A 26,946-nucleotide genomic window follows, 5' to 3' on the forward strand; every position below is an offset into this window, starting at 1 on the left:
TTTTATCATTAAAGATTTTTATTATGTATGTTTGGATCATATCATAAATAATATATTCATAAAAATAGGAAGTGTACAAATGTTAATCTTATAGTGCGAATAGTACGATCTCTAAATTTTTGCCCTTTCCCTCGAATATAGTATTAATTGCGTGTATGCATACATATTCCTGAAACATATTCGCATTCGTACGACTCGTTTTGCGACCGTTTTGATCAAACTAACGGATTGCGTGTAAGAAAGGCTCATTATTTAGTGCGCGCTCCCTTGAAGCTTGATTCTACAGAGCTTCGTGACTTTCGCGACTTGAATATCGTATACATTTTTCGATCGATTAAAGCGTTCGTGTTCTGTTGTGCACAACGATAACGAGCCGCAGTGCGGCTTATTGAAGCCGCTCGCATCGAAGACCAAAGCGATCTAAGCGACGAATAAATATCCTTTTCGGTAACTTATATCGCATATTATCGCACCATCAATAGTAGAATCAAGCTACATAATAATATATAGAAAGTTATACGAACTTAGCTGATAAAGTTGGCACATGCCGTTAATAATGCATAATGTTTTTTGTGAAGCTTTATTTTGAAATAATAGCATCGATAACAAATATAAATTATCCACGTACATATAAAATTGTCATGTTGAACAAATTGTTACATTAAAATTTCGTGTCACATAAGATGATATAAATATAAATAATTTTTTAAAAAATAATTAGGAACCTCAAATGAAAAATCTAATTGTAAGATAAACATAGAGCAAATTTACGGTTTACCATGTTTAAAAAGCATGATAAAATGCATAATTATTCTGGAAAATTTATCCGCCATAAAAAGAAAAAAAAAGAAAAAAAAACCCAGTAAGCATCATTTTTCTAAATTAATAAATTTAAAAAAACTTTACAAATTATTAACGATTGCCAACATAATCATATAGCCAATTCTGCCGTACGATATATTTTGGATGAATTGATCTGTATATAATTTAATTTTATTAATTTTTAAGAATATTAAAGTTTTGAACACAATCAAGACTATAGAAAGATAAAGAGAGGAAGAGAAAGAAATAGAGTTGGTTATAACGATAAAGGGAAAGGGTTTAGTTTTAGTAGTGTGCCTCAATGGAAAATGACTTGAAAAAATTACAAACAGTACAACTAAACAACATCCACGCTTGTACTCAACACGTACACAACCAGCAAAAAATACACGCATAGCGAACACGCCGTCCTCGTCAATTATCGATGATGAATGCTCTGCATTCTTCGTCGTATGTGTGCGCTTTAATTCGGCTTGCTCTCGCATTATTTTTCTATTGTAGCAAATCTGATCTTTTTTTAGTTAGCTTAATCAAGCTATTTGCAATGTAAAAATTCAGTATAATTTTCTGCCAAATATAATGCCAAATATAAAAATCATAAAGTAATTTAATCTTTTTGTTAATTATCTTATTTACATTGTTAATAATTTTCGATGACGTCATTGTAGATATTACAAGGCTCTAATTTAAAAATCACATTGTGTTTTATGTAGTATACTGGAAAATAAAAGTTTCGCAGCTAATGATCAGTTGCATCGCGTTTTTTTCCTATCTTTTTCCTATTTTTTTTTGAACACGGACGTCGTAACAGCCGTCTTATCGATGACACTATGTTAGTGAACACAACTTCTGCTCTGCTAACAACGCAGAATATATAACGAGATATGTCTCGCTTTATACACGTCCGCTCTTTCGTCCGGAAATCTCATCGTCTCTTCGTTTTTTCTTTACACATGAGCGTAATTTGGTATCGCAGTTTCACGTGTAAATTCGTAAACATGTTGTGAGATAATTTTTCATGATAGACAAATGTAACTGGTACGACGAGACGAGCAGATGACCGACACATCGACTAAAATGTTCGAGCTTCCAATGAGGCCGCGACGTGCCCTAAGCGAGCTTTTTATCTGTGATGTTATTGTTGGCGACGTAACCATTGTTCGTGCCGTTGCTATAACAGCTGTTGTACTCCTTGTTGTAGATCGTGGTATATGAAGACACGCCGTTGTGCGTCGCACTGCCGTTCTCATCCAAAATCGGCATACAACCTCCACCGGACGTACCGTTGTGCATCTTCCTCGCGGAGCTTTTGCTCGTGGTGCCGTTCGTATATTTCGTTTTGTAAAAGTCCGAGAACAGTCCGAGGAATAGAACACCGTGCAAACCGATCCAGATCATGAAACTTCGCGGATAATTGCACTCAGTGAAGAGCAATTGGAACTGATGGCACATGATCATCACGAATTGAACCTGTAATCCGGAAGGCAAGTAAGTAAATATGAAAGCGATAATCAAAATTATGGTATAACATTTGTGTCTCGATATGGGAATCAAAGTATTATTGAATACGTTGAATATACATATAACGTTTTCAACGTTAAAGAAAACAGTAGTAATACTGCTGAATGGAATAGGAGATTACAGAACGAATGGGATTTCAAATTGAGAAATCAATCAGCGACTCATTTTCTTCCACTTTTGTCAATTTCATCTATTTGATTAATTTTATTGGATCGCAGAGAGAACAATTATTCTTCTGATTAAGCGTTATACCTTTCTTACGAGTACAAATTTTTAACTGTACCCACTGAAACCGCTCTTCAATTCCCGCTATTCATTATTGTATACATTTGAAAAAGCGATTAAAGTATAAATATGCTTAGAAATCATACTATAATATTTTTTAATTAAGTACTTTATAGTATTGCATTTTTGAATTATACTTTTGAAATATAATTGAATGACTTTTTGTAACATATATTATACTTAAAAAATAGTCGGAAATATTAAATTACCGGTGAAATATCAAATAAGATGCTATTTGCGGAAAAAATCTCGCGTAAAGTATACACAATACGTTATAATTGTGGTTTCATGATAGCTGCAAATGTCGTTTCTAAATTCATAATAACGCGAGGTAAACTTACCATTTGCATTTTAGTAAGATATTTTTTCCACCAAATGTACTTCTGGTACTGTGGTCCCATCGCGGCTACCATGTAATAGAAGTACATCACGATGTGTACAAAGGTGTTTAGAAGGGCGAAGAAAGTGCTATGACCGCCTGGTGCGAATTTCACCCCCATCCATACGGAGAAGGGCATTACCCCATGATGAATTACGTGAAGCGTTGAGACTTGTTGATTCTTCTTTCTCAGAATAAAGAATAGCTAAAAACATAATTTCTGATTAATTAAAATTTTTGTTTCGTTATTTCGATAATTTGGATTAACGTATTTCTTCAACAATTAATTTTTTTTCTTAATTCTGTAACAACGTAACAAATATTTTTCGATTCAAAGCTCTTGAAAAGTTTCGCGTTTTAGACTATACATATTACAAATTTATAAATCAATTGACGTGGTTTATTTTATATTAATGAGTCAAATAAATAGAAGGACATCTGTGAGATTTCGATATTTTAATAAAGAATAATAAAGCATAATTGTATAGTATAAAGAAATGGGGTTAATTATTTTTCTACAAGTTATTGAAGTTATTGAAAGAATTTTCAACAAGTATCTGAAATTTAAAAATAAAATTAAAATTAAAATTAAAATTAAAAATAAAAATTATAAATTAATTTAGAAAAAATAAGATTCTCTAAGTGTTTTTACATTTGTTTCACATAGTCTAGTCAATATCCTCAAGTTAAAACCGATACTCACCGTATCGAAGAACTCGGTAAATTTGCTAAAATAATACCACCAACAGGTTCTTGCCATTCTAAGGCCCATCGGACTGTACGAATAGTCCACCGGCTGGCATCGGATACTGTAGTCTTTCGCCCAGCCGCTCATCAAATACTAAACAAATCGTTCAAATCGTTCGATTATATTGCTCTCTCTCTCTCTCGAGATATTTTTTAACAATAACCGAATCTCTTATTATTTTTGTATACATTTTAAAAATTATTGATTCATTGAAATCAGAAAAGTTTTTTATGCAATATTGTTGCATTGTTGCATGTTCAACGAACAACCATCGTATTTCTATATTCCTCGATAGGTATCGTATTTAAAAATGCAAATATATGAATATGCACACTTTCGTCAGACAACTGTGTAATTTACGCGTTAACCGTTCGTTTAAACTCAATTCGCTGGAATTTAAGGATTGTTTTGCGTTGTTGAAAGGCGTCGAATGTTCATAAAGTCATTGAGAGTGTGAAATTAATTCGCTAAGTGGCTTCAATTATATTCAGGAGTTGCAGCACCGTTATAATCTGTTGCGCGTCGAAAAGACGACCATTATATTTGCGGAGTAAATTAGTTTTACACTCCCTGTTCGCGTTTATAACGAATCGTATATTATTAATTGCGTCGAGTTACGCCCATTGAGTTACAATTCTTCTTTTAATCGAGATTTAAATATAAAAGGCTAAAGTAATATAATGAGCATGCGATATTTGAAGATAAAAATGTTACATTTGAAAAATAAAAATAAAAAAAAATAGGAAACACTGCGTAGAAAATTTCAAGATATTATTTCATATTCCTTTTTTTGTGTAATTTTCATGATCTGTTAGCAATAATTTTATAAATATAATATAATTTTATATTTTATTGTATAGATATTTGATCAAAGATTATCGCGCGATATCTACGTTAGGCTTAGTAATATCAACTATGAATTATTACTAGATCATTACAATTATGCAAAAAAGGAATATGTAATAGTAGCTTGATATTTTCCGTATAGTTTTCTCTATTTTTTTTTTATTTTTATTTATTTTTATTTTTCGAGTGTAATATCTTTATTTATTTTCAGATATTACATGCTCATATATATTTTATTCATTTATTCTCATTATATACTTTATTCTTTATTTATTTTAAAATATATATAAAATAAATATAAAATGGTTTAAGATATATAAAATTGTGATTGAAAATTGGGTAGTTTCATTGCGAAAGGATTGATACATCGCGTTCTTGCTTAATACATTTTCTTCATCTTTCATTCATTTAAGAAATCAATTTTTAATACATTTATAATTTGTTCTTTATATGTTTTTAATTTATTATTAGCGAAAATATGCCGTTCTTTCTAACAAAAGATGTAGAAAAAAATATTTTGTATACACTGTTTGGATTTGAGCAAAACGCGTCACCCTTTCGGAAATATGAAAACTTAACTTAAGTTAAAATTTCGTGTTCTTCTTAACTAAATTAATTAAAAGTATAAAAAATATGATTTTTTAAACATTTCGATTTTCATATCATGTTAGTTCTGTATTTTTTCTTTTCGCAAGTAATTTGGGCAATAATTTTCTACTTTATTTTTATTGAAGTTAAACCGAATAGGAATAGGTTACAGTTAAAACCCTTTAAAAATTTTGTTTATTATCGAATAGTATTTCTGCGATTTATTGTTCTGCATTCACTCGCAGCTTATGACAAACTTAACAATCATGTCAAGTTACGCGCGATTGACATCATTAAATGGGCAATTTCATGCATCGCGGAATATCTATCGTAAGCAAAGTTATGAATTTTTTTATTGATTTAGTTCAATATTCTGCTTGTTGCATTCACTGTTACACATCAGAAAATTACGAAATCGCATTTTTTATTATATATCACCTAACTGTAAACGACGATAAAAACAATGATAATGTCTTTATATAACCTTGAAGCATGTCAAATTATGCATACGTATAGATTTTCTTGCTTATTAATATATACTCAATTGATATACATGTCGATATCGTCAACATGATATATTGGAGTAATATTAACACTTATATTGTTATTCTTCTATTGAATATTTAGCAATGAAACTAGGGGTCATGCATTTAATGACTAGGTTTTTTGTATATTATTGTTCAAAATAATTAGAAAAACAAAATAATTAAAAAAACAAATAATATTCAATAATTAAATAATTCCGAAAATATGGAAAGGAAAAATATTGGCCATTGTAATAAGATTTTTTGGCTAACTTGTAGTCAATTTTTTCTCGATACATTTTATCAAGATACTGACAATGAGATAGTTTATAATTAAAAGCCAATAATTTTTCTATGAATAAACTTCCGGAGAATGACTGATAAAAAAAAATATTTTTTTTTCTTTAATTAATTTAATGTAAATTATTTTCTCTAATTAATTTAATGTAATTTGTTTTAAATTTAATTTGCTACTTAATTAGCATACATAGCGTTGAAAGTAAAACTTTAAGTTTTATATCGATAAACCTGTCGCTAAATTTAGCGTTTATTCAAATGTATTCTATATAGAAAAACTTTAATTAAGCGGATTAATGTCGTAAACATTCTATGCACTGTATTTAAGAATTTCATTTAAATTCAATGAAGTTCTATATTTAGAACCAACAAGATGAGCTACCGTATGTTACTTCAAAAGGATTACATAAACGTATGTGTTCATAAATAAATTAGAGAATCTGTTAGTAAGATCGACTCATATTAAGAACTGACTGAGGAAAGCAAATAATTCAATTGCACGACAATCTTTGTTTGAACGGAAAATATCTGAACGTTTTTCTAGAATAATCAATTTTTAAATATAAAATAAAAAGTAGCACATCGTTCAAGATGGGCAGGCCTATATTCTAAATTAACTCTAAAAATTTTAGTAATTTTTTCATGGTTTGTAAAAACTAGAAATTTTGCTAGATGCACAAATTAAAAAGAAATAAAGAAATTTAAAATACAAAATAAAATATAACAGATGCGAGTTAATCATTTTCATGTTTTTTTAGTTTTTTTAGTTTTTTTAGTTTTTCATATCGTATGTGTTACACAGTATGCGTCTCGTGTATATTGCGGATTTTTTACAAACATATTTATTTGCAGTCTAAATTATTTTGGTCATTGTCATGATCTTTTTCGACGTGATAAAATTCTTGTTACTTTCGCGTGACATTGATGATGCTTTCGTATACGCGTAACTGTATCGTGATACGTGTACGCAATATTGATTACGGGCCGAAATACGAATGGCATCTCTTTAACTATCGGTTCATATCCGTCCGTGTGAATAAAAAGTAAGATACGTATACATGAAAAAAAATGAAACATACATAAATATACAAAGTTAATCTGCAATACAATCTGCAATGTATTACCACGCGTAAAAATATAAAAACATGTAAAAATATAATTATTTCATGTGACAGCTATAACTTTTCAACCAATAACGTAAATATTTACGTTACGATTTTTACAATTTGTTTTAACAATTTCTAGATTAAAAAAGTAATAAAATTATTTGCAATTTTATTTTATAAACAGACGATTTTTAATATATTCGTTTAATATCATTTTTTATTAAAAGATTTTATTAAATTTAATCTTCTGTATCAATTTTAAGTATTATAATTATTAAATTAAAATTATATTCACGCTTTATATAATATATTCGAATGCATAAAGTTATTTATGCATATTATACCAATAATTTTTTATTTAAATCCTTTTGCTTCTAAAACATTAATTAAGAGCTTCGGAAATTTATAAATCTTATCTAGTTCTTTTAAATTATTCTAGAAATTATTTACTTTCGCGCAACATTATGCTCTTGATGCAAATTTATCACGTTCCGTGATAATAAACAAAAGACTTTTAAAAATTTGACATTTATACAAAATAGGTCACGATACCATCCGTTACAAAAAATTTGCATTATTTCGATTACGTGGGTGTAATCAAATTCGCGCATAAGTGTACTTATAAATATGTAATTTAATTAATATGAGCATATATTTATTATCATCCGTAATAATGCGAAATATATATATCCTATCTAGCATACATATGTAATATCCGTCTGACTAAAGATCGATGTCACGATTCGGTCGTATTTCTAATGGAATTTTATTGTTTTGTTTCAGTTGTTGTTTCGCAAAAATAACAACAAAATTTCACTCGCAATCTAGATATAAATTTATAGAATTCCATTACAGTAATCATTCAAATATTATGGTACTGTTTTACATGTTATTCTATAATTTAGACATTTGTAAATGCGAATAATGCGAAGAAATAGGAAAAAGTAATATAAAAGAAATTTATTTGGTGTTTCAAAAGTGACCTATCTCGTATAATATATATACCTATCCTAAAGTGGCAATTATTATAAGTGGACGGAGCAAAGTTTCTCTGTGGGGAGTTATTTTAATTCTCGAGAGAAATCGTGGTTTCCTTCTAAAATCCACCCTCGATTTAAGGAATCGCATGTTGCTTGTTCGGATCGAGAAAATTATTGATTACGTCAAAAGGAAACTCGGGGAAGGGAAGGGGAGGAATAATTGAAAGCAGTCTCTTGTTGATAGACATGCGGAAAAACAATCGTCGTAATTATGAATTCATAAAGCGAATAACTAAATCTTATCGATTCATTCAACGTAAATAATCAGGATCATAGATCATAGATCATGATCATTATAATAAGTAGAAACACTTTTATTTCAAAATGTCCCCTTAATGAAGAGAAAGAATTATCTTCTCGATAATGGATTACTAAAATCTATGTTAAATTTTGAGACAGATATTTGAAATCCATATCACAATATTCGAGACCCAATTCGATTTTGTTATTTGATTTCATATTTTTCTTATTCTAATTTATAAATCATTAACAATAGAATTCATTTAAGTATGCGATAGTAATTAGAGAGGAAATCGTGCAAATTTCTCTATTTCGGTATTAAAATTATTATGATATAAAGATATGTAAAAAAAACGAACCTCGTAAAATATCCAAGAGGAAAAGAGCGTCTGTATGAGGTTATACATTACAAGGATCCCGCGAAGATCGAAAGGCTTTCTGTTTTCCATCAATTTCGGTCCCAGAAACTTGCTAATGTAAACGTACGACATGCATATTATCAGGGTCGGAAAAGGGCTACTCATCAATACCCAATCGTTCACCCTGGGATCTGAAAACAAATAAAGAGAGAACACTTAAAAAAATATATAAACATTGTATAGACATAATAAGAGACAATCACATATGTGTGTGTGAAGTAGGTCAGGAGTCTGTGAGAAGTCATTTAAAAGAACTGAGCGAGATTTTAGGAAGGGTGGAAAAGTAAACCGAAATTCCATTCTCGCGCGAAAACAATTGACGTTTCGTAATGTATGTATATCATATGCGCATTGGAAAGTGGAGCACACGTGAGCACGATTTAAAAGTCGTCCTCGTAATTACGCAATGTCGTGACGCGCACCTGTAACGGGGTCAAAGTTCGAAACTGGTGGTAGGAAATGCTGTGCGGCAGGAATCTATTACATCATCGACTTTGCATTAGAAGTTGCCGACATGTTATAACGAAGTGGAAAATTTAATAAACGATCAAGTCGAATCAGCCGTCGCTGCATATTTACGCGTTTGCATTTATTTTTCAAGAACATTTTTAAATGCGTGCTGGCCTAAAAAAAAAGAGAGAGAAAAAAGGAAAGGATTATTATCCCGAGTAGCAATATGTTCGTTCTTCCGCGAGCACCCTAGTAACGCCATCGCCATTTTTCTATCCACCCTCGACGACTATGAGAAAGCAGAAAAAGGCCCGAGTGCGTGCACGAGGCGCGAACGAGCGAGCAGAGTCGCCTTCCGGTAAATTACCCTCGCATTCATGCGACCCAACGGATACGAGACCGATACACGGAACGATTTTTTTCCTCTCTTCTCTCTTTCTCTGCTTTTTTTTTCAACATTCTCAGCGAAAGGCTTCGGTTCTCGGTCACAACATGATTGGTCGGCGATTACGAGCTGACGATGCGGCGTGGTCTGTCGTCGATATTACGCGCCACACTTTGTACGCTTCAACTTTAATAGCTCACGCTAATTAATAAACTAATTTGATCGTCTAGTCCGCGGATATAAATGTCGACGACCTGTATATAATTCCGACAGATATTACATTGATATATATATATATATATATTGACGTAGAAAAGTGTCACGCAAAGATGATATGTACATAACGGAGAGTTTGCGAATCGATAACAAAAAGAGACACGATGTCACAAGCGCATGCCGGTTAAGTATTGGAAAGGAAAGTGGGTGTAAACAGAGAAGGTATATACGAAGCATGTACGAGGCATGCAACTGTAATGACAAAGTGAAATGCTAGGTAACGGGCAATATTGCATTGAATTTCGTCTATTCGTACATTCAACCGTCACGTAATGCTTTTACAGAGACTGATGAAATCAGCAACCGGGGCGTTTATCGTCACGGTCGGCCACTGGCGCCTGTACGTCTATACGGCCTATGATTAGTGAAAAATACGAACCGACGCCGCTTCGTCGGTTCTGTTTTCCGCGCATAACACGAGAAAGTACGAGAAGTTTACGTTGTAACAGTAAAAAAGAAACAATATATATCGTTCGCCCTGCACCAACAATCGATGCCTTCATCGATTTCAAGACACGCCACGGCGAAACGTCAAACAATTATGCGTCAATTTACTTGCTACCGTCACGCCCCAATTAAAGACAATGCCGATCTTATCCCGTATCAAACGTCGAATCGATACCATCGACACATGTCCATTATTTACGTTAAATTCATTTTATTCTCTTTAAAACAACCATATATACATTTTAATGATATTTACATAAAATCGTATAATTAAAACATTTAACAAATTATCTTGTTTCATATTCATTAAGTCTATAATTCTATATTCTTTTTTTATTTTCTCCTCTAAACATTTGTTTGCGAAAAAATTAAATAAATCTCAAGTAATCAGGAATATAAATTTTAAAATTACTTGTATTTATTTATGTTTTTTTTTGGATCTTTTCATCAATTAATTTTATCAGTTAATTTTTGTTCCAAAATCGTATATATAAAGCTATAGCATATCATTTAATTTGGAAGATCATAAATAGCGTATATATTTATATTGTGTATGTTATAATGTAAAATAATAAGATTATTCTAATATATGTATGTATTTTATTTGTTACAGGTAGCATTGCGATATATAGTGCGATTCACGCGTCGTATCGGGAGTGCCGCGCGTCGAAAGTGCCGTGTAAAATTTCGCGTGTCGGGAGTGCTGTGTAAAATGTCGGGCGATAATAATTATTCGTATTTTCGCGAGTGTCGTGAGTGCTATGAAGGACCAAGAGAGGAGGAGGAGGCCCGGGGAGGCATCAGGCAACAGCGGGACAACTGTGAGGTATGTAAAATAATAACATTTTTTTCTAAACTGCATTGTTTATAATTTTATAAGATATACGATCGTTTTCAGACTTTTAAAATACTGTACATATATATATACACACACACACATGTATAATTTGAATATTTTGTTTTCAGATCAACGTGTGTGCTGTGTACTACAACTCCGCTATTGCACGTATCGGTGAGTGAAAAATTGTTTTTTATATTATAACATTTCTATAGCGGTAATAAGGATGTGAAACGTCTAGCTTCACACACACTCCAAAATCGCGTTGCAATTCTTAAGATATAAATAATTAACAATGGAAGTTTTAGAAATTAAGCATTAAAAATTTTCAATCAATAATAAGATCTTATTGAAATCACCGAGAAAATCGGCAAAAGAATATCAATATTTATCTTGGTATTTTTTTTGTTCGTATTTGTACATGAATGTCACATGAGGTATTGAAATAGGAACTATTGCTAAATAATGTGTATATCTAGAAAATCTGGTCAAAAGTTTTGAATAAATTATTGGAGAAATTGAAAATAGAGAATGTCTGGTAACCTTGTTAAAGTTTAGAACATTCTTAGAATGATACTTTAAAATTCATTCATAATACTAACTAGATCTGCAGAATGACCACAAATAGTTATATATATATATATTTTTGTATATAGTATTCTATATAACATTTTAACATTTATAATTCCTTAGATTATTGATCTAAAAATTATGTTTTTATTTATCATTTATTTCATAAAAAGTTTGTATCATTTTAAAATACATATATATACACTAAGAGAATTTACCCTAAAAATCATGGTAATCGTGGGACAATATGGTATGGAAAGAATTTTATGAGAATTTCTTTGATTAATATTTATCACAATAAAAATAATATCGCAATAAAATATAAAACATGTTTGGTTAATTTTACTAAACTGCATAACAAATTAATCAAACATATTTTATATTTTATTGTAATAGATATTATTTTTATTGCAATAAATATTAATCAAAGAAATTCTCATAAAATTCTTTCCATACCATGTTGTTTCACGATTACCATGATTTTCAGGGTAAATTCTAAGAGAAAATTCTCTCTGTGTATAATTACTTAATAATGTAGAATGTAGACATTACTAGTGTGGCAATAAATGAGCAATAATTTCACATACAAATAATAAATAAGTTATAAATTTTGCTTACGTCGCAGTTCCGCCGTTGTTCAATCGGGGCCTTTTCCTTCTCCTCTTATTCGTTCCTTATTGTTTCTTCATGTCTACTTACAAGACACTCGTAAAAACACAGTTAATTACAATCGCACCAGAATGCTGTCGTGTGCCACTTTGCATATAACACTCCCGATATTAATCTTACACGACGCTTTATTATATTGTGATGGGAGAAAAACGTAAAATATGTACAGCTATATGTACAGCTATATGTACAGTTCGCTCGAGACTTCAAAATCGTGCGATATTGCAAATTCACATACCATTCACCGCGACATTGTTACCTTTGTTGCTAACAAACACGTTCGCATTTTAAAGCAATCTTACTATCTCTCGTTATATCGATTAAATAAATAAATATATAAATTAAAATTAAAGATAAATATCCACAGAATGAGATATCTAAAAATATGTTGTTTTGTCGACTACTCGTGCGTGATTGATCTCAATCGTACAAATTGGCGTCTTAATAAATCATCGATGTTTGAATTTTTGCTACATATTTAAGTATCAAAAAAATTTATTAAAAAATTTGAAAATGCAATTTAGAAACTTTACTGTGATCTCTTTGCATAAGTTAATGATTAAAAATATATTATAATTGCGAAACTTAAATAATAACACACAGTTGGAAAATTTGTGTTTTCTTGTTAAAAACGGTCCCCGTTAAAATTTTTGTGTTAAATATTTGACACATTCATGTGTTAATTTAACATATTACTGTTGTGTTAATTGAACTCAAATGTTAAATTATTAAAACAACAAAAAAAAAGTGTAAAAATAACACAATGTGCATCTATTTTTAATATTACACAATAAATATGTTCCGTATTATTAGTGACAAGATTTATTTGTTAAAATTTACAGGAAAAAAATGTTAATTTTACTTTATAATTTAAGTAGGGATGATAAAATGTAAAATCAACAATTTTTTTAGTTAATTTTTACATTAAAACTATGTTAATTTAACACAAATTTAATTTTAAGTTTACTTGAAGTTTGCATTTATTTTATGTTGAAATATTAACACAATATTCGTGTCACTATTTAACATATCCATATTATGTTAAATTAACACAAAAATTTCTGTGGACCGTTTGGGACATGTGATATTTGTTAAATTTAACACAAATTTTTCAACTGTGCACGGTTGGTAATCGCTATAATTATAATAATAACGTTTAATATCTCCTTATATTTCGAGAGATAATACGGCACGTGAAACGCCAAACTACCTTGACTCATACACTATGACTCTCGAGCAACAAGGTAGTTTGGCGTTTCACGTGCCGTATTATCTCTCGAAATATAAGGAGATATTAAACGTTATTATTATAATTATAGCGATTACCAACCGTGCACAGTTGAAAAAAAAATATATATATATATATATATATATATATACATACAAAATTCAGCGCTCATGTTTTTGCGATTTATAGATAATGCTATTATTTACACGCGCCTTATTATTGTCATTTGCATGTCGACATCCAAACGCTGAGGTAGCAGTGTGAACCGTTTCGTGTGCGTGTGTTGTTTATTTTTCTTTTCATGTATTTTTTTCGAAATTACAATACTATTCGCAAATTAAGATGTTACAAAATGCTAAATTCGATTATCTTCTAACAATATATTACAATCAAAGATTACCAATTCACGCGATTCATTAATTCCCGTTATTATTGCCTCTTAACTAGCAGTTATCTTAACTCGACTCGCGTGATGTAGTGCAATAGATTGCACAATTTTATTTTTGTATTTGTTCATCGATCTTATTTTCAAATTTTTTGATCATTATAAAATAAAGTTGCGAGTACGAAATCGATTTTCAAATCGTATGATGTTATAATTAATATAAAATAATATATAAATAAATATTTTGATACTTGTCATCTGCTTAATAAAAATTCGATGTTAAATATGATTTATCTTAAATTTAAAATATCATATTTTATTATTTATGATATAACGCGATATAGTAAAATTGTCCTTAAATGCGGATATATATTCTTAACAATAAAGTAATAAAAGCAATAAAAATAATATTGCCGCGGCAGTATACATGAATTTGGAATATGTCGAATAATTTTAAATACAATTATACATCTTTTCGCATTGTTCTCTTGTTACAATATAATAAAGCACGCGTTTTCTCTCATCACATATTGGGAGTGCTGTACAAAGTGGCGCGCAATTACTGTAATCTGATGCGTGCGATCGTAATTAACCGTGTTTTCGCGAGTGTTACGAAGTAAGGAATAAACAAGAAAAGAAAAGGCGGAAAGAAGGTCCGAGAAGGCATTAGGCGGAACAAATGCGAGATAAGCAGAATTTCTAATTTATTTATTATTTGTTACTTGTGAAATTAATTGTTTATTTCAGTGGTAATAATTTATTTTATATTGTGTAATGTATACAAAAAATATACTAGATTTTTATTTTAAAATTCTTGAAATATTTTTGATAAAATATTTATAATTAATATATATTTTATATATAAAAGAATTTGCATCGAAAGAAAAAATTTTTTTCTCGGAAATTCTGTAATTTTTACTATCACACCTCATTACTTGTTGAAAGATTCATTAAAGAATTTAATTGTGTGAAATAATTATTCTTGGAAATTAATTAATTAAATTAATTACTTTGAATTTTTTATACATATAATTTGCATTACAACAACATTGTATACTATTACAATTGCGCATTATATACCAATAAGTCTTAAATTTTATATGTATTATATAATCATTTATAGCCATTTCTGCAGACCTACTTAGTATTAGCAAATTTAAAATTTTTGCTTTGCAAATAACTCCAAACTTCAACGAGCTCGACTGGAATAAGATTCTCGGCATTATGACACGATATTGACTCGCGCTAAAAAGAACTTGTGAGAGGGAAGCGAGGGGGAGATTTCTCGTCATCGTGAAAATACGCGCGGTAAACAGACTCTCGGAACTGTTGAAATATTTCGGTTGTAATACACGCGGGATTTCCGGCGAAACTTCACATCATTCTCTGGACCATTTGAGTGAATTTGCATACTTCTTTCGTATTCTCACAGTCTGTCCGTTCGATAAGAATATTGCGAATGCGAAATGCGATTTCTATCCTTTTTCGTTCATTAACACAGTATGGATCGGGGGGAACACGTGCGTCCATTTAATAAAATTTTTCTAACTAAACATTATTTAAGAAATTGCGCTATATTGATATGTAAATATGTTATGTCGATATCTTTACAAAATTATGAGTATTACGCGGTAGTAAAAAATAAGTATAGCGTACGTGAATAGATTGTATCACAAAACTTCATAATCCATTTACGATGTGTTAAAACGGAATGTGATAATAAAATATATGAAAAGATTACTTTTCAATTTAGTAAGTTTAACAAGTCCCATAAAAGTGACACGAACAGACCTTATGCCATTCGATTCTGTGATTCAAAAAGTTTTTAGCACACGTGTCCAATAAATTTCCGATATATATATGCCTCGATATATGCCTTTAAAACTTTAAATGTACGTAACACATTTAAGACGATATACTCATGTTCTTTCAAAGATTGGCTATGATGTTTCGGTGATTCTTTCTTTTTAATAATTTTTAATAATATCTAGAGCGATATTCCCAAAGAAAAGGAGCTAGCAATATATCTGGAGATTTATGTTAACGGATATCTTGGAAAAAACATGGGTTTCAATGTGTGTTACATGCGAGTAAAAGTACATATTTATAATTTTATTAAATATTATCATATATTCTGTGACTAAAGAACTCGTTAATGTCGTTAATAAAGGACTGAAATGTTTCCTAGTTTTGTTAAAAGAGATAGAAGTAGTGAGATTTAAGAGAAATGTGCGAGAAAAAGAAACTTTGATATAATTAAAACGGATCGGACTTACCGGACTGATTGTTCATAAGGTCCCTATATCCATGTACTAGATTTGTCACTGCGCTCGTCATCTTGAACAAGATCTGAAAACAAAATATAATTATTTTTTATTTGTACTTTATTTTCAAAAACGAAACTGAACGTTTTCAAAATGAAACATAAACTATAAACTAAAATTATTTATATACGTTTCCTAACTCTCCCCTTCTCACGATTTACATTCATGTTATTTTCGATTATAGTTTCATTGAAAGTATAGCAATATATACATATATATATTAAAATAATATATATATATATACATATATATATATATATATATTATTTTAATCATAATCGATTATACTATAATAAAAAAAGGAAATCTCAATATATCTTCAACATATCCCTCTATTTATGTTTATTCCCACTTCATTATACATGATACTAAAATAAATTGACACTAAAAATTAATCAAAAAAATTTTCTTAATCTCAGAATTCTTTGTCAAGAATATAGCATCAAAAATATGTAGGCATTATCTATAAATAAAAATTAATCTTTAATTTTTGAGATTTAATTATATAATAATAAAAACTAAAAGTATAATAAATATAAAACTAATACTGTAATGTTAGTAAAAATTAATTTCTTAAAATTTCAGTTTTGTCAGTTGTATCAGTTTAGTTTTAATAGTCTAAAAGATAGCGATTGGGCCTCTTACTTGATATATGGATGCGTGCACGCACACACACACACACACGTGCGATTTTCTGATATATGATCACTTATGCCTAAGTACGTCAAATATCGTGATATGTTCTGCTCGTTAGTGGGTCAAAGTAACGGTCATCCGTGATAGAATGTCGAGCTCGAGTTAACATTTCGTCGGGTCTCTCTTTACCGCAAGACAACGATCATTGAACGCCGCTGCCATTGACACAGTGAGCTCTAATCGCGATGTAAGGAAGGTAGGCGTAGTTGAGCAAGAATGACTATACATATACATATGTAGGCGTATTTATGCGCGTCGATCGTGTTAAGCTGAATACTGACGTACGTATGGTTACGTAGTCAATTCATATTTGATAAGTGCACTTACTTAGTGCATACGAATTAGGTACAGTGATTGTTTAAACGGTGTAAAGACGACGTTGACTTTGACTTTTCAGTGTGCCGCGAATAAATTACTGTCTTGCACGTCAAAATAATCGTCGACGTAATTATTATACATAAATAATTTCGAACATTACTTGTCAATGTCTTTTTAATAAAAACGTCAAGAAATTAGACTTATTTGAATTATAATAGAGAGAAGACTCTAGTGTATTAATATAAAAAATTAAAAGGAATGGGCTAAAATAAGAGTCGGTGCATCGGAAATTAAAACGCAAAGATTTGTATTCTTATTCTTTATTTCTTTAGAACGTTTCGATCTGGACTTTCTTTGGACCATCTTCAGTTTAATGTGTGGTACAGTATGATGTATGATATAAACAGTATTATATCATACATCATACTGTACCACACGTTAAGCTAAAGATGGTCCAAAGGAAGGACCGAAACGTTCTAAAGAAATAAAAAATAAGCATACAAATCTTTACGTTTTTATTTCCGACGCACCGGCGGCTCTTATTAGCCCATTCCTTTTAATCTTTTAAACTTATTTAATTTGTGGATGTAATGTTTTTAAGTTACAATTAAGTGATTTAAAGCGATGAATTTGTCAAGTAGAAGTAGTGTAAAATCTTATTCTTTATTAATTTCTCAAACTTTAATTTAAAAAGTGATTAAAAATTATTATTCTTGAAGAGAGTAAATATTTGCGATAAATAATAACTTTTCTCAATATATCATTAATAGTTTATCATATAATAAATTGATTATGTATCTCTTAATTTTTATTAACTTAAAAGCCTGATTTTGGTGTAGCTCATATTTTATTATAGAATATTATAGAATACAGAAAGAGTATCTACTTTTTTTATACATATTCAAATTTTAGAAAACAAGTGTGATAATTTCGAGCGACTATGTAGACAGAATATAAATATTTCTATTGATATGCACGTCATTGCTTCTAATCGCCAAATCTCTTCAATTATAATTCATCGATATAGATTTTGTTCATATCGATTCTATTATCGAGATTTCAACGAGTTTTTAATTTTTTTATCTATATTCCGTTGAATGATTAAAAGAGATACACGATAGAGCACGCAATAAGGCATATTGGTGCTCTCAGTTAAAAAGAAAAAAATCCTGATATAACCGTGACTTATTGAGTCGGATCTCCCCATCTCTCTTTCTCTCTCTCGGAACATAGCTTCCTCAGTCGATTACACGTATTACGTAAACATAGTTGAGTAGGTATCGACGGCAGGCCTTCGAAATAAAAAAAAAAAAAGTAAAAGGAGAAAAAAGAGGTAGATATGAGAGTGACACGAGAAAGACCAACTTCGGCATCGCGCCAAAGTGTGCCGCGAGAAAGTTACTAAACATACGATTACGAACTACGAACGCGTCAGGATCAATTGCACCAAACACGGTAGCGTAATACATAGTTAAATGGGAGGATGTGTTTGATTATAGATATTTCATCGACCGGATCTTGCTATGCGCTTTATCATAATTGTTTTTTAATAACAGTCCGCGTGACATGCAATAATATTCTAACGTAATATATAAAAAAAGAAGATTGAAAAAAACCAATTGTGTATGTCAATTATGTATGTAATTATGTACTCAGATAACCATACACGTGCGTAATGATAATCGAAATGATAATAAATATCGTTTTAAAATTGTAAAATCATGATGATACTTAATAAGTTAACGTTGCATAAAAAAATTGTTTCATAACATATTCTTATATTTGCAAGAAATACGAGCGCAAAGGAAATAACAAAAGTAAAACGATTCCCACATTGCATTTGTAGAATCTTTGTGATTTGCATACAAACTTGGTTTATTAGTGGTATAACGCTCTTAAATACATGCTCGTGAAACGTCAAACTGACCAGTTTTATGTCACTGACTGATAAGTAGAGCAAACCATTGTTAGTTGCGCCATAACGAATTTGGAGTAGTGGGTCTTGTGTCGTAATTGGAGATAAAATTCGTTAATGTTCAAGTGTTTAAAATTTTTTTGCAATAGACATATGTAAGGGATAAACTGCTATAGAATTTATATTTAGAAAATTTGAATAAATTAGCTAAGAATTGACGTTTGAATGATTTTTGATCGGTTTGATTTGTACAATTTAAATAAAAAATAAATGAATAAACAAAAGACAAATATTTGAGACAGTCTGAACATGCCATAAAACAATGCCTTAAAAGTTACGTTTATTTTTTTCTTCAACGTTTATTTTTTCTTAATAGCTCATTGCAAAAATAGTATACTACTAAATTGTATTATTTCTATGTATCCGGATATTATTAAGAATTATAGAAATATTTTTGATCTGTAGTTTTTCAATTTCTTAACGAGTTTTTTTTATACTCCTTGTATTTATACTTTCTGTTTGATTCTGACACAAACTGTATCGACGATAAATCTTTATGAAAGCAAATATACTTTACGCAACAAATGTCGAAATTTCAGCAAGATTATTATGCTTTATAATTTAATTTCTCTTTATTTTTGGACTAGAGTCTACGCGGACATTACTCACATGATAGCAGTTTTTAAAAACAATAAATGTGCAAAAATATTATGCTTGTCTTAAAAAAATGGCGAGATAAATTGCTTAAAGAACATATTATAATTTAAATATATTATTTTATTAATCATTGCTCGCAATCATTACTAATTACAGGTTGCTCTTACAAATTTCAAATCACGGCGTGTGAAAAAAATTTAACAAGAGAGGAAGAGAAAGATACTTGACTCTTTCTCTTAAACGCTCTCTCTCCCTCCCTCTCTCTTTCTCATCTCAAAAGTTTTTCAAAAGTCTATAACAATGTTACATTTTATTTTAATTGGAACTCATTTATAGTACGCTTCTTTGACATGAGATATATTATTGCTTCCAAGCACTGTTTAAAAGATTGAGCATAACTGTTTCAAGTGTTTGAATTAATTCGATTCACAATATCTGTATATAAATGTCTTGTTTGGAACGGCTAGCGTCCGTATTATTTGTTTATTTATTTCTATAGATATCACTACTAAATAAATAAATAAATGAATAATTTATAAGATGACACAAAACACAAGACTTGAATCTGTTGTTATCTGGATCTAAATCTTTATAATTGACAGAGGAAAGAATGAGAATTTCTACAACATAAAAATGAGAAAGAGAGAGAGAAGGAAAAAAAAAATTTATTTTGTGTTTAATCTCTGTCTAAAAAGAAATTTATTAGATATTTAATGTTAAATATTAAAAGCCATAAAAATCTATCTGATATAATTGATTAAACTTCTGTAAAGAAAAAGATCAAAATCTCGCAAAAAAGATATTAGCTTAAAAAGATTAAAAATTTTCAGAAGCATTAAATAAGATTAATCACTTTGTAGATTTTTCTATATTCATTGTTTTACTTATTTAATTTACATAACGGTCATCTAATAAAAAATTAGAATTACTAAATTATATTTTGTTATAGAATAGTTCGTAATATTTTTGTACATAACATATATATCTTATTTTAAGTTGGAATCTTAAAAGAATCATTTCTGAAAAAAATAATATTTAATAAAATTAATTTGCACATCGTATATAATATGATTAATATGACTAATCGCATGTGAAGCAATCACATGATTCGTAGTACGTTATCGGTAAGATGTTATCAATTAAACTTCTTTATCGAATTTGCCGATGTAAACGTCATTCACATGAATTATGTGTCATTAAATCAAATTGAACGTAAAATGTTTGATCAAAATTTCGATATTAATTTACATAATACGATATGTTTTATAATATCAAATTAATTTTAATGCTAATTTTAATGTTTTTTATTAGGAGTATTATATTATAATGTTTTTTTATTATCAGTATTACAAATATTAAAAATTGGGGATTGGGTATTTATTTTAATAATAAACTATCAATGTTGCAGTTATGAACAAGTTATGTATTATATATTATAAATCAAAAGATTAATGTAAAACATATTATAATTATGCATATAATGCACATATAATTGAATTTATTAAAGACTAAAAAAGTGTGTGTTATTAATACATATAGCAAACAGTGTCCCATAAATTGAAAAAAATGAAAACAAAAAAAGAAATATCATCGAAAGGAAAGAAATATCTTTACGATTAGCGCGAATTATTTAGTTGGAAAATCGATAACGTTTGTATTTTATGGATTTCAAATAAACGTAATTTTGTATATTATACTTACAGAGTTGGATCTATGTTAATAAAAAGTTCTATTTGCTTGCCGATTAATAAATTACAGTTTATATAATTAATGACATATAAGGATTAAATAATAACGAAGATAATTACTGATTTATCGTTTTTTTTTTATTGCGTAATGTTATGCGGCAATTAAAAACAAGGCCGCGCGTGTCGATTTAATTATCAAAAGTTTCTTGTACACTTTCAAATAATTGCAAAGAAAATTACGTTTATCGCGCGCACGATAATGCGAAAGAAAAGCTTATTAACTCACGTTTGACTGTAACAATTATCATCAAAACGTGAATATTACAAAAACGTTATATTTGATAAGAAATTTGCTTACTATAAATACGTGTCATTTTTTAACATTTATCGACATTAATCGCCAAAAATTAGACAATAGATAGGGAGCATACTTTGATAATAATGATATTGCATAATAGTTATATTTTCCATAATTATTCATTAATTGTTATTTTATTTAAAGCAAAATTTTCAGCATAGATTAATTTTTAATTAGCTATTTTAATTAGTTCTTATAAAAATAAATGTCACACGAATTGTTAGAAACTTATGTACGTAACCAGTCATGCAGACACACTTTCTCTTAATTCTTTCGTAAGCAAATTCTTCGAAAGGATCTTTCTTATTGCACAATTTTGGATAATATTGGTATAAAATTTATTAAATGCTAATAATCACATAATGTATAATCGTACACAAACAATAATCATCTCTTAACATATGTATCGATAACTTTTTAGATATCTTTAGCCGACTAACAGTGTAAAATCTAAAAATTTCGTTGTCCAAACGTACAGGACTAAATCTTGTATTTTATTATATAAGAATATAGTTCGATCGTATATAATCGAGGAATGAAACGTTTATCATTCACCTCGCGTCAGCACGCGATCAAAGCGCGTATAGTGTATATTCTATATTTACATGGTGTGCTTTGTGTTTTTTCGGGCCGTGCTCGTTTCAATTAATCCGATCAAGAGGGTACATATGAGGCTTGTGGTGTTTCCATTCGAATGGATTTGCATAAATATTAAATAACGAACAAACAACGGGCGCGCTGCGTGGTGTCCGAAAGTAGGAACAAGCACGATCGCGTTTTTAATAACCCACGTAGAAACTGTGCGTACACATGCTGCATATTAATTTTTTTATTTATTTACTAACGCGAAAGCAATCCTGCGCGAAAGATATCACCTTTCGCAATACGAGACAAATACTCGCAATATTTTGCGCGATCAGTGCGTTAATACTATAAGTAAATAAATTGATTTTACAGAAGCAGAATGGTCTGTCGCATATTTACATATAATTATAGCGTTAGCGTGATCAAGAGACACGGTAGTGTCTGGCGCCGTGCTTTCTTTTTAATTAATCTTTAAGCAATTAAATAGAGGCATTAGAGATCCAGTATGTTAATTAATATTGGCATGTCACGTTTTATACGATATTGGCAATTACTGTTTATCAAGATTCTCTAAAGATATTACGCTTTGAATCGAGTCTAAGACAATAAAATTTTCACACAGCTTCTCGTAAGTCGCGATTCTGAAATTGGTACAATAAATTTGGAGGATTAATGTTCCATTAAGGTCGATTTAAACTTTTCGTATCTTGCGATATTTTTTTAGAGCAAAATAGATTCTAATACAAACAAAAATAATTGTCAATTTTCTGACACTTAACCGCAAGGATTCTTCCGTGAAGCATTAAATGCTCCTAAATCTCCAGGGAAATAGCGATGCTTCTACAAATAAAGATGAGCAGATTTCAGAGAATGAAAGAAATTGAAACAAAAGAAAAAAGAAAAGAAAAGCATTGCAAAAAATTCAAAGCATTGAATTTATATTTCGTATATAAAAAATACAGGTTCTCCTTCTCTTTAACTAATTTTTTTTGCACGTGTGTTTCATTAACTTTCGCAGAAATGTACAATGGTACATTGATGCGACATTATCACATTCGTAAAGTTTCAATTTAGTCGTTTCAAAATAAAATGTTACTCTTAGAGTAAAGTTCTGTTTAATTGGTATTTATTTAGTGAATGATGTTTTCGATGCTGAGACTGTTAAATGTAAAGGCAATATATTTAACGTAGGAATTAAACAATTCTCGATTACAGTATACCGAATTCTTATTCGGGCGATTTATCATTTGATAAGAAATTTAGATAATTAATAAAATTTTGTATCAAATGTAAATCGAATTGAAATGCGAATCGAAATCTCGTATTAATTCATATTTAATTATCAGTCATTCACATTGATAATAAGAAAATTAAGATATTAACAAGAATTAAGATATCGTACATGTTGCGTCTTTACAATTGCTAATATTATTTAGCCAATTTAGTTTTTATTTTTTTCGAAAAGAAATATCGAATCCGTTGATTTAATTAATGTGATGATTGCGGCAACGCGGCAAAACATGCGATCTCGCACCTTCATTTTCAGTGCGGTTAACGAATCAATGACAGTTCAACAACGTGCTGCTTAACGTAAGAGAGAAAGCGCCGAATGAATGCTCGAGTCGTCAGTAGCGAAACTCGCGACGATTATAATGAAAGTAGTTTTTTTGCCTAAAGTATACACAGTTTTTTATATATATAATAAATATATTCCATCTTTATATTTTTTTATATGAATTTTATATGAACACGTATAATTGAATCGTTGGCAATTTATCTTGTTTGGCGATTGCAAATGCTGAACAAGCCGAGCGGAAGAATTATTGGATGTTTATAATTCGGCCACGCAATAGGTTTTTTTATAACGTTATTTATATAGAGAGAATTTTTACAATCAACATTATACATATTTACATAAGATTTATGTCTTATTTCCAATTATTTTTGCATTTGTTATCATGTTATAAACATGCAAAGTAAAAAAAAGGGAATAATATAAAATACACATTTTCAAAGTAATCACTTCGTTTTGCATCTTTATGTCGTAACAACCACAATTATTCAGAAAACGTAGGAAAGATTGTGTCTGCATCACTTATCCTTGAGAGAAACATTAACTCTGCGGGTCTGCTTTGCGTAATGTAATGATTATTAGTAATTATTTTTAGATTATTTAAATGGGATAAATACAGAGAATAAGAAATAAGATAAAATGAAATAAAAAGATAACATAATTTATAAAATTTAAAATATGAGATATTTATATACACCTTAATACGTAATAATTTTTATGTATTTAAATTTATATGTTAAACGTATGCGTCTTGACTATTTTTAATCATATCAATATTAATATGAACTTTTAATTATAATATTATGATATCTTTCTGAAATATAAAACTACGCGAATTATTATAAACTATTTGAGAAAAATGTTTACATAAAAAAATTAATCATTCTCAATGATTTTGTATTCAAATTTATTTTGTATGTCAAAGTTTAACTAGATCTGGAATTTTTTCACGATTCTTAACATTTATATTCAATTTACATTCAAGAGAGTAACCTAACGGAAGAAATAAATTAATCGCGAATAGAGACTCATTTTAATTAATTGTTAGAAATGAGTTGGAAAGAAATCGGCAATCTTTTTAATGAGAAAAAGAAAGGATGGATAAATTAATACTGTATATTATTAGTCTAAAAAAACGCGCCGGTCTTCGGCGACGAGCGTTGTCCAGGATAATGCGGAGTCTTACGATGACTCGCCGTGGAAACGAGGTCACATTCCTCGAATTCCGACGGTTCATCGAAAAAGTGGTTTTTCCCGTTTCGGGCGCGCGTTTCAGGTATTATTTCTATCATTCGTTCCCAGGTTTTTTTCCCCGCGGGGCCAGATCGATCGCGGGTGCGTCACTTAACCTCAAAAATGCCAGCATAGATGCCGGCAACACGCGCGCGTGCACCAAGATCACGCGACTCTCCCCCGTAATATCTCGTAGCGCGTCGTGCATACATAGGGAGCACATTGTCACACACGGGTTACACCCACCTGCTATTCCTCGCTATCCTTCTCCTGTTCACCCTCTCGCGACGTTCTTCCCTGTCCACGTCCCGTGTTCGACCCTTCGTTCTCGTGCACCACGCAGCCGGCGGCGGCTCGTCCACGACTATGTAATCTCGCGGCAGAAATAGCGACCGAAGCAGCAACTCCACACGGTTATCGTCGTCGTCCCTCCTCCTGTCACCTGACCGCGCACATAAACGCGCGGCACGCGACGCACCACCTTCCGCGCTCGAGAACGAGAAGCGCGGAGGCAACAACCTCGGCGGATCTTCTCGTTCTTCCGTGATCGTCGTTACTTCCTTTAGAGTCCTTAGACTTGGACGGCCGATCGGTCTCCTTCCTTCCTTCCCGCGCGGTCGCGACTCGCGCGATCAAGTACGCTACGAACGTACGAGCGATCTGCGAGCGACGAGAGGCGTGTATGCTGTCACTTCGCACCGTCGTGGCTCGACGAGCTCGAATAAGGACTGGCCCACGTTGATCGCCAGTTTTCTCGTCACCGTCGAGCGGCGGAGGCGGCGGCAGCGGCGGCGACGTCGTCCTCTTCTTCTTCGTGTTCCTCCTCTCCGTCGCCCGGCGGTGAATGTACGAAAAAAAAAAAGAGGAAGGGCGAAGTGTAAAAAGACGGAGGAGAGAGAAAAAAAATGGGAGAGTCCGATGCCACTTCTCGCTAAGCTCGCACACGCGGTCACACTCGGGCGATGACGGTCCACGCCTTTTAGCACCGACGCTCCGCTGCCGCCGTCCGCTACCGTTCGTCTACTGCCGCCGACGAGTTTCTCGTCTGTGCCGCCGCTCGCTGGCCCACCGGGTGAACGTCGATTTGCTTTCCCTTTCCTCCCCTTCCCTCAGCCAGAAAACGTGTTCCTCGCGCACCACTCCGTACGTCTGTAACGCGCAAGATCCCGTCTACATCCTCCGTCGTTCTCCTCCCGTCACGCGCTTCCGCACCGGCTCCTCTTCTTTTCTTTTATCTCTTTCACTTGCCCTCTCTCGCGAGATTACGCAAGAACGTACGTTTCAAGGGGACTTGTCCTCCTCTATTTAATCGCGATGTACAATTACCGGATTGATAAACTCTGAACCGAAATGAAGGAAACCACGATAACGGGAGGGCGCGACCGGAATGAGCACTAGCAGACGAGCACACGAGGCCGGCGAGGACGCGTCGTAAATGAGGCGCCATCCTACGGTGCGCGATCCAATCTTCGCAGATGATGAACGCGTGTTGAATTTGCCTAAATCTAGGAGATCGCGGACGTGTACCTTTTTTTA

General features: G+C 31.1%; 2 protein-coding genes across 4 annotated transcripts in view; one reads left to right on the forward strand and one right to left on the reverse strand.

Annotated features, from left to right (window-relative positions):
• On the reverse strand, positions 1-26,774 carry LOC145938545 (very long chain fatty acid elongase 7). Of its 3 annotated transcripts, none has more exons than XM_083042257.1 (6): positions 25,657-26,774; positions 16,340-16,412; positions 8,756-8,946; positions 3,711-3,848; positions 2,970-3,212; positions 1-2,292 (listed from the first exon to the last, which is right to left on the reverse strand). In XM_083042257.1, the coding sequence occupies exons 2-6, from the start codon at positions 16,398-16,400 to the stop codon at positions 1,933-1,935; spliced, it is 993 nt and encodes a 330-aa protein (XP_082898383.1). In that variant the 5' UTR covers positions 16,401-16,412; positions 25,657-26,774; the 3' UTR covers positions 1-1,932. The 3 variants fall into 3 exon arrangements, with proteins under 3 accessions (XP_082898383.1, XP_082898382.1, XP_082898384.1); XM_083042256.1 differs by lacking the exon at positions 25,657-26,774 and adding an exon at positions 17,213-17,272; XM_083042258.1 differs by lacking the exon at positions 25,657-26,774 and adding an exon at positions 17,033-17,206.
• LOC145938552 (uncharacterized) overlaps positions 2,189-26,946 on the forward strand; it is a 58,574-nt gene continuing 33,816 nt past the window's right edge. The window contains exons 1-3 of the mRNA XM_083042268.1: positions 2,189-2,310; positions 10,987-11,199; positions 11,340-11,385. Of these exons, the coding sequence (XP_082898394.1) occupies positions 11,135-11,199; positions 11,340-11,385 (111 nt within the window). The 5' untranslated portion in view covers positions 2,189-2,310; positions 10,987-11,134. The remainder of the gene's footprint in view (positions 2,311-10,986; positions 11,200-11,339; positions 11,386-26,946) is intronic.

The sequence above is a fragment of the Prenolepis imparis genome, unplaced genomic scaffold (assembly GCF_030444845.1).
Source record: "Prenolepis imparis isolate NDT839.2.m4 unplaced genomic scaffold, iyPreImpa1.0 SCAF_7, whole genome shotgun sequence".
Classification (NCBI taxonomy): Eukaryota; Metazoa; Arthropoda; class Insecta; order Hymenoptera; family Formicidae; genus Prenolepis; species Prenolepis imparis.

What these genes read in the sequence shown, in the direction of transcription:
- LOC145938545 (XM_083042256.1), bottom strand. Translation starts at nt 17,245, where the DNA reads ATGGCAGCGGCGTTCAATGATCGTTGTCTTGCG. An exon ending in TTACCGAGTTCTTCGATACG is followed by an intron (nt 3,213 to 3,710) that starts GTGAGTATCGGT and finishes TTATGTTTTTAG; the next exon opens with CTATTCTTTATTCTGAGAAA. An exon ending in ATCTTACTAAAATGCAAATG is followed by an intron (nt 2,293 to 2,969) that starts GTAAGTTTACCT and finishes TCCGGATTACAG; the next exon opens with GTTCAATTCGTGATGATCAT.